At 38.3% G+C, this 9,287-nt stretch overlaps 1 protein-coding gene across 1 annotated transcript; it reads left to right on the top strand.

Moving 5' to 3' along the window:
* The first annotated feature begins 747 nt into the window (after positions 1 to 747).
* Positions 748 to 1,801, top strand: gjd6 (gap junction protein delta 6). Its single transcript, XM_046857609.1, has one exon. The coding sequence runs from the start codon at positions 773 to 775 to the stop codon at positions 1,799 to 1,801; it is 1,029 nt and encodes a 342-aa protein (XP_046713565.1). The 5' UTR covers positions 748 to 772.
* Positions 1,802 to 9,287: the final 7,486 nt, after the last annotated feature.

Here is a 9,287-nt window from a genome sequence, read left to right as displayed (position 1 = left end):
TCTAAACAATGTTTGGTTCATCAACTATATTTTTGTAAAGAAGAAAATGGTTCCAGCTCAGGTTGAAATGGTATTTGCTGGCTGGGTGAAACACTGTGAGCATCTTGTCCATTTAGTCCATCACTTGCTCTGTATGTTGTGCATAAACATCACAGACCTCACCACAGGATTAAGCTCTCAAACTCGATCCTACTAAACAAAGAATATACTGAAAGAACAAACCCAGAGAACGTTTGAGCAGAGAATAGAAAAGCATCTGCTATCTGAACTGTATTTTTAAACATCCATCCTTTTAAAGGAAGCTCCCTTTATCTCTGAGCAGCGGCGGAGCTAAAAAGAACCAGATGCTATCTGAAGTAGGAGAGTGCCGTCTGCTCGAGCCCTTTTTAAAAACATGGCCCAGGTTAAAGATGACTAAGAAGGCACCATGTGACCTGAAGTCAAGTGGCCTACGTCGGGCGGGTGCTTATCTCGAAGCATTGAGAAAGGGAAGGGTGGCACGGAGGAGCCGCAGCACTTCAGGAGTGAGCTATGAAAATGCAGCTACGGTTTTCGAATTTGTTAAATATTATTAGTTTTGATTACAATGAGTGAGTGATTGGACAAGAATTGGGGTCCAAGCAAGGAATCAGGAGCCTCAGTGGAGCTGATAAGGGTCAAAGAGTGCTGCTAAAGAACTTGGGGTCCTTCCAGTCGGTCTGGGATTTAAACTGACAACAATTTTGGGGTGTTTAATTTCTAAATCATTGGAGCAGTGGGAGTCAAGGTGGCAATGACAGAGTGGACGTTGCTGAAACGGCTACTCGATGCCGTGCATCAGCATTCGACTCTGATTGGTCGAATTTGGTTGACAGTGATGGCAATTTTTCGTTTGTTGGTGGTTGCCGTGGCAGCGGAAGACGTCTACGCAGACGAGCGTACCATGTTTGTGTGCGACACACTGCAACCGGGCTGCTCAAACGTGTGCTACGATGCTTTCGCGCCCATCTCTCAACCACGTTTCTGGGTCTTCCATATTGTGGCCGTGTCCACGCCTTCACTCTTCTTCATTCTTTACACCTGGCACAACCTTTCCAAGATGACACCTGGGCAAAGTGCGGACGAGTGTGTACGGAACTGTAATTCCGAAAGCTGCTCCATTACGTCGCATCACCACCTGAGAGACAAGGTGGCTGAGGTTTTGGAAAAAAGCATGTGCGTTTCACTGGCTCGTGGCACTGTCCAAAAAAACGTCTCTCAAACCAGAGGTTCCTCAGGAGTCCTATCCAAAGCCTACGTGCTTCATGTTTGCTCTCGGGCCGCACTGGAGCTGTCATTCCTTTCCCTTCAGTGGTTGCTGTTTGGTTTTTGCGTCCCGGTTCGTTTCCCATGCGCCGTTCCTCCTTGTCCTCAACGCGTCGACTGCTACGTCTCGCGTCCCACGGAGAAGAGCATCTTCCTCATCTTCATGTTCTGCGTGGGCGTCTTTTGCATCTTGCTAAACTTCCTGGAGCTCAATCACCTCGGCTGGAAGAAGATCAGAAGGTCAATGCAAATGAAGGACGGATGCAGGAGCAGTATTTACGGAGCAATAAATAGACGCTCTGGTACGAGCAGTACAACGTCTCTGCCTACGCTGGAGCTGCTGGTGGAGAATCAACCCGAGTGGACGTGTGCAGGAAATGAGTGCTGCGTACCATTAAAAGACGGGAAAGAAAAGTCAGTGCAGAAAGAGAAACACAACACCGCACATGTCTCAAGAGGAAAAACGCAGTCACTTAAAGGAAAAGTGTCCAAACGAAGTGCTGAAGTCTGGATATAAACCGAATCAAAAACTCTTTATAATTTACACCTTTCTTTAAAACAAGTGAGTGACATTTTTTCCCATTTTGTTAAGCAAAACATATGCTGAGCGTGAAACACCAACACATGAAAATAAAGCATTTTTTGGGGAATATCTGCAGATTTGTCTTTGATGAAACAGTCATACAAAATATTACAGTATATCTAAGGATTCATAATTAATAATTTCACCCAATTCAGAGGTGGGAAGTAACAAGTCCAAATACTACTTTAGTGTACTTAAGTAGATTTTTCTGGTATTTGTACTTTACTTCACTATTTCTTTTTTGGACAACTTTTAACTTTCACTCATTAGATTTTGACACAAACATCTGTACTTTTTACATTTTAAAAACAGGCTCTTTAATTTACTTTTAATCTATTTGGAGACACGATCAATATTTTTTCTTCTCATACAGCACCGTTTTCAGCCCATCAACCTGTTTCTTGTCATTGAGTGGCTTTTTCAATCCATTGGTGTATCATTTCCTGGCTCACACACACACCACATACGTTTAGTTTATGAAGCTCATAATGAGCAGGGCAGAAGGCAACAGGAAGTATGGTGTGTACGTAGATGAGACAGAGGGAGTCAGGGATGTAAACATAAGTGAGAACAGAGACATTCCTGATCACCTGATCATCATCTTTTCTTAGCTTGTGTTCTATATGGTGATTGTTCGGACTGGACAAATTTATTTGTAAATTCTTTGATATCAATACATTAATATGATGAGGTCCAGTTACCAGCAGGACACTAAAACAGGTAGTAGAAATGACTACTTTTTACTTAAATACATGTCAGAGCCCAAACTTCTTTACTTCAACTTGAGTAAAAAAGTATAGTCAGCTTTTAAAACATGAGTATCTGTACTTCTGCTTGAGTGAAGGATGTGTGTACTTTTGCCGTCTCTGCCCCAATCTTTTTTAAATATTCTTAACAATTATAATAAACAAATTCCACTCACAATAATCCATACTTACTGGTCAAAGTGTGAAAAATTCATTTTTTTTAATTAATGTTGATATTTTGTGACATTTAAGTAACAAAGTGGAGCTGAACATCTCGAAAAAAATGTGCCATTGAATTTATTGAATTCTGAACTGAATTTATTGAATTCAAAACTGGCATGTAAGCATTTAAGGCGTGCTGCCATAAAAGTACAGCATTAAACTGTTGTTGATGCAAAAAAAAATCGCTTATTATTTTTGTGATTTTCATTTGAAAGAATAAATAATAAAAAGGAAACTACAATAAGGCCAAGAACACAATCATAGTCAAGTCAAGTCAAGTTTATTTCTATAGCGCTTTTCACAACAGACATTGTCTCAAAGCAGCTTTACAGAAATCAACAGTCAAGGTGAATGATGTGCATTTATCCCTGATGAGCAGCCGTGGTGACTGTGGCAAGGAACAACTCCCTTAGATGTTATGAGGAAGAAACCTTGAGAGGAACCAGACTCAAAAGGGGAACCCATCCTCATTTGGGTGACATGAAGAGGGTGATCATAGTCATTAAGCAATACAGAACACTGGAGAGTGAGTACTAACATGAGCACTGGAGTATAAGATTATAAGTAATGTTCTTTCCACAGTTTTATACAGTCATTATGGGTATAAAACTAGGAGCTACTGAGCAACTCATAAAATAGCTCAACATTTGTGATCATCACAGATCCAACACCAGCTTCATACAAAAGAAGGAGGCTTGTGCTCTGAAATGCACCTATCAAGCATTTTGGGTGATAAGATATTATAGACACTGCCAGTCTTACACCTTGAATGAGATGCATTCCAATGAATTCATTGTAACTTGAAAATATCAGAAGTCGAGACATGACCTGGCCTACACAGGAGTCCTTAGGAATAGTGATCAGTATGGGGTAATATACTGTCATTTGATAATGATTTAACAAATGACAGTACATCTATCTACTAGTATCTATCTATAAAATACACAATTAAAAAGCATAAAAAGCAAATCATTGAGTATACTGTATATTGTTATGTAAACTAACAGACTTGGGCAGAATGTAAAAATGCAAATTCTAATACAATTTCTTGTAATGATAGTTTCATAAACTGTATTCATTTAGTCTATGTTCATCGGTTGTTGGTCAAGTGGTAAGTGGTTCAGAGCAAAACCCAAGACATCACTCATGTTATCTGGCTGTCCTGCGTTGTCTCACAACAGCAGCTCCGCTGTACTGAGACGGAACAGAGCTGATGTGGTCACTTTAAACAAGGTTCCCATACAAACTTCATAACAGTATGAGGCTTTTTGTTGTTTTTTTCTGGTGATCTCACAAAGACATGCCATACTAAAATTTGTATATTTGTGCAGGGACACTTTAGGGTAAAGCTGTAGAGTGTTAGGAAAAATTAATAATAATAAATAATAAATAATAATAATAATAATTAAAAATAATAATAATAATAATCGTTTTAATACTATTTTCAACATAAAGTTATAAACAGCAAAAATTAGATATATTGTTTACTGTAATGACTCATAAATAGGTTACTTTAATGTCTAATTATACATTACATACATTATATGGGACTCAGGACATCTGACTTTTCCAGCTGAAAATGGATGAACAACTAAAAAACTAACGAACACTTGTACAGTACAGTAAAAGTGGGAATCCTGTCCGGTCTCTAGCAACCAATATCAATCATATATGCAATGAAATAAACGAATGTGTGCTGCTAAAATTCATAGATGCCAAACAGAAGAAATAAAAAATATTATATCAAGAAATCCTTGATATAAAAATTTTGTTCATTGTTCACAAACAATGACTAAGGGACTTTTCATTCTGATGCGAATGACATGTCATTGACACAAATACTTACTTTTGAGAGATAAACTCAGGATTTTGAGAAAAGTACAGGCTTTTGCAAGAAGCCTGATGTTCTGTGATGTTTGTACACATTGTTTAGAGAAATGCTCGTTCAAATATTAAGGAGGATTCGAGAAATGCTCCAAAGCAAATGAGAAATTCTGATGCTAAGATCAAATTGGTCTTAGCATCAGTGTGCAGATAGATAGATAGATAGATAGATAGATAGATAGATAGATAGATAGATAGATAGATAGATAGATAGATAGATAGATAGATAGATAGATAGATAGATAGATAGATAGATAGATAGATAGATAGATAATCTCTTTAAATGTATTTTAAAAGCAAATTATTTACAGGATCAGAGGTTGCTTTTGATGTGTGCATACAAATAAAACAGACAGTAAATGTGCTATACAATAATTCAGCATTTGTCATTTATTTATGCAATATACATTTTGTAATATATACATTTACATCTATAAAACACTTTGTATAAATTATACTGGAGAGTAAAATAATCAAAAATAATACATATGGTCCACATGCGTCCCTCTGTCCCTCTGTCTCTCTCTCTCTCTCACTCTCTCTTTGTGAAACAAATACTGTAGTGAGAAAACTGGCTGGAGGGCTACAGGACCAAAACGTGTAAAGGTAGCGGGGGTCAGTAGTGTTTTACACAAAGTCCAGAGAGACTCAGCATTATTATTATCATTCTGGATCTGGAAGTGAACGTTGGTTAAGTAAATTAAATATTTATGATAACTCGGTCATTCATCATCATGATGTGCTTTAGAAATAGATCTAAGGCACATTTTTGGAAAGGTCAAAAGTATACATTATATGGACAAATGTATTAAGACGCCCGACTTAGCCGTATGTGGCTCTTTGACAACTAGGCGACGCGTAAAATGTTCTAGCTTGACAGTGCCCCCTATTGAACAACTCTGGGATGAATTGAAAAGCTGACCGCACTCCATTCCTCCTCACCCCGCGTCAATATCCGACTTCACTAACACTGAAAGAGCACAAATCTCCACGCTCCAAAATCTGGTGGAACATCTTCCCAGAAGAGTGGAGGTTACTCTAACAGCTAATGGGAAGTAAACGGGAAATGGGATGTTAAAAAAAAAAAAGCACATGCAAATCTTACGGCCAGTTGTCCACAAACTTTTGACCATACTGTTCTTTTCCTCTACATTTTGACAGTTTCTAAGTCTGTTGAATAAACGAGGAAATAAGCTATAAGCATGACTAAAGTTTTTATAAAGAGCAAAAAAAAATGTAATGCATCACCCCTCTGGACTCCTGTATGATAAACCATCTAACAAAGGCTCAATTAATGAAGCACCACAGCTTAAGGATTTCACATTAAGGCCGGCTTAAGCTCGTCTCCTTCGTCTTGACTTTGTATTCAAGCGCAAGCAAGTGGTTTTGTTGGTTTCGCTGGAAATTTAACGACTTGGCAACCAGAAAAATAAAAAATACTATAGAAATAAATGTGCCTCTGGTCAATATTGACCACTTTCCATCTTAGTCAAACCTGCAATTATCATTATGGCAATTTAAATGTACAATACTGTTTTCCATTAAACAAACTGGTCTCTTGGAAAAAATTGGACCAAGTGTGTATTGGGCTTGTGCTGATAATCAGTTCTACATGTTCACTATGTTGCAACAGTTCACACATAAAACATTTGTATCATATTTGGTAGAAGCCTGAATCGATGGCATGCATGATCCGGGACGAATATCATCGTGAAGGCTTTCTCGGAAATGTACAAAATATCGCTGAAATGGCATTATATCGTGCCGATATTATGAGCTGCGATAGACAATGATGCAATTATCATAATCTGAGAGTTTATGATCACAGGTACACTATATGAACAAAAGTATTAGAACACCTGACTGTTCAGCTGTATATGTTTTCTTTCACCCCAAATTTGGAGAAACACAATTGTATAGGATACGTTTTAGAAACGGTGGCATTAAATCAAAACCTATTCCCTGTACACAAAGCCAGCTTTATAAAAATAAGGATTACATGGGTTGGAGTGGAAGATCTGGAGTTGCCTGCTATAGAGCTCTGACCTCAACCCTATTGAACACCTTTGGGATGAATTGGAACGCTGATTGAACCCTAAACCTCCTCGCCTACATCAGTACTGGAAAAATGGAGCTTGTTAAAAGCAGCAAATGTGGAATGGGACGTTTAAAAATATGCCTAATGAATTTTATGGTCAGGTGTCTGGAAACGTTTGTCCATAAAGCGTACATGCCGTGTAATAGCACTTATACTCAGGCTGCAGCAGATACTTAAAAAACTTTAGTTAGATTGATTTTAATATTGAGGTTATTCTACCACTGATATACGAATTTACCACTACACGAATGAGGTGTAACAAGGAAAGCATTGCGATCAGAGTCTTTTTCCAGATTTGTATCCTGCTGCTGGATTTCTATGAATTAGTCGCATGCTCTTCTTTTTTTATTTTTTTTTAAAAAGACTCAAATACTCGAAACAACAAAGACGACCTCAAGCTAATGTATAGTTGCAGCCTCAATTCAATACTGTATCAAAAGAATCCATTTTTCTCCCGAATCACATCGAGTCAGTCAACGTACCAGCGAAACAAGGACACAGTGACAAAACAGAGTAAAGCAAAAAAAAATTAATAAAAAAATAAAGGCAGTCTTAGCCATGCACATATCTTCACACATCAGGAAATGAAAAGTCATCATAAAGGGGAAAAAATTCAAAATGCCTCGTTTAAACTGCACAGCGCCGGTAATACTGGGAATATTCGTGTGTTGATAATCAGGTGCAAACTTACTGGAAGATATTCTACATTTATTATACGATTTAGATGAGCATTTTTATGTTTTGTTTAAAACTGTTGTACTGATGCCATGAAATGATTCGTTATTATTCCGAAGTCTTTTGTATCTCGCATTGTATTTGATCGTACGTTTAAAACGCAATATTGTGACGGTGCAACAATAATCCTGATCTGAAACTGGAATAACGGCACTTGGCTAATCGGGATCTTGTATAAAATTTAATTTTCGAAGCATTGTATACAATCAGATTGACCGCTGGAAAAATGATGGACTGTTTAACTTTATTTACTGTATAATATTATGGCAAAAAAAACATTATCTCGATGGTGAAGCTGAAGGTTTTCATTAATGACGGTCCGCGCTGATGGCGATCTCTTTAAAGACCGAGACAGGCTGATGTCCACTCGTGTTCATGACGTGGCACAGGGACGGGTAGAAAGTGCAAACAGGAAAATCCATGTGCCATGTAAATGAGTTGTCTATACTAAAGCTTTAGTGCAATACGAGCACGATTTCCAAATACAGAAGCACTTCGGGGAGTTTCACGATGTGAAAAATCATATCCAAATAACGATACGCTTTTGTTCTCAGGACACATGTTTAGTCCTGACATTTTCTTGCTTCGACCCGTATTTAGAATATTGTAAGACCGGTGTTTTTAGGACCGTGTAGCAGAACAGTCAGTTGAGTGTAAACATTTTAAAGGATATACACCAACCAGGAATAACAATATGACCACTGAGCGGTGAAGTGAATAACACTGATTATCTCTTCATCATGGCATCTGTTAGTGGCGTGGGATTTATTAGGCAGCAAGTGAACATTTTGTCCTCAAAGTTGATGTGTTAGAAGCAGGAAAAATGGATTTTGAGCGAGTTTGACAGATTGTGACGGCGAGACGACTGGGTCAGAACATCTCCAAAACTGCAGATCTTGTGGGATGTTCCTGGTCTGCAGTGGTCAGTATCTATCAGAAGTGCTCCAAGAAAGGAACAGTGGTGAACCGGCGACAGGATCATGGACGGCCGAGGCTCACTGATTCAACAGACGAGCTCCTGTAGCTCAAACTTTTGAAGAAGTTACTGCTGTTAATGCACGACGGATCAGGACTGTTTTATAGCAAAAGGCGGCGCAACACAATATAAGGTGGGGGGGGGATTCGTAATGTTACGCCTGATCAGTGGCCATAAAGTTTCACCTTATCGATGTATCTACAAAAAAAGGCTTCTGTTTCTTGTTAGTCGCCTTTGAGCTACAGTTCTTTTAAAATGTAGAACAACAGAGTGCATGCTTTAGCAATATTGCTGACTAGAGGCAAACTTGTTTTTACTCTGCATTATAAAAAGAGCATTTTGTTGGTGTGCTGCAGCATGGAGATCATTCAGACACGTTACTCATTCCTTTTTATCACACTGGTGTTTCACATTGATAGCTGTGAATCACATACATGGTGCTTTTTTTTCTCCTTGAAAAATCCTACACTCGAATCTGCTGAATTTGTGAAAAGAACAACACCAAACCCTGAAGGGCAGTGCTCTGTTCATGACCTGGATTGAGAAAAGCGCTATAATATTTCAATCCTTATACTATCACCTCTCACCTTTAGGGCCATTTGGAGGTCTGGAGATTTTTGACCAATCTATATTTCTAATGTAACTCTTTGCACATGAATTTGACTGATGGAATACTTTCGAAATATAATGTTCAAATTCATCAAAGTGGCCTAACAGACACATGCAGAGCAATTATTTAAAATGCAAATCACTGCATCG

Source organism: Silurus meridionalis, chromosome 9 (assembly GCF_014805685.1).
Source record: "Silurus meridionalis isolate SWU-2019-XX chromosome 9, ASM1480568v1, whole genome shotgun sequence".
In the NCBI taxonomy this organism is placed as follows: Eukaryota; Metazoa; Chordata; class Actinopteri; order Siluriformes; family Siluridae; genus Silurus; species Silurus meridionalis.
Note: the sequence above shows the minus strand (reverse complement) of the source record. Positions and strands in the feature narration are given on the sequence as shown.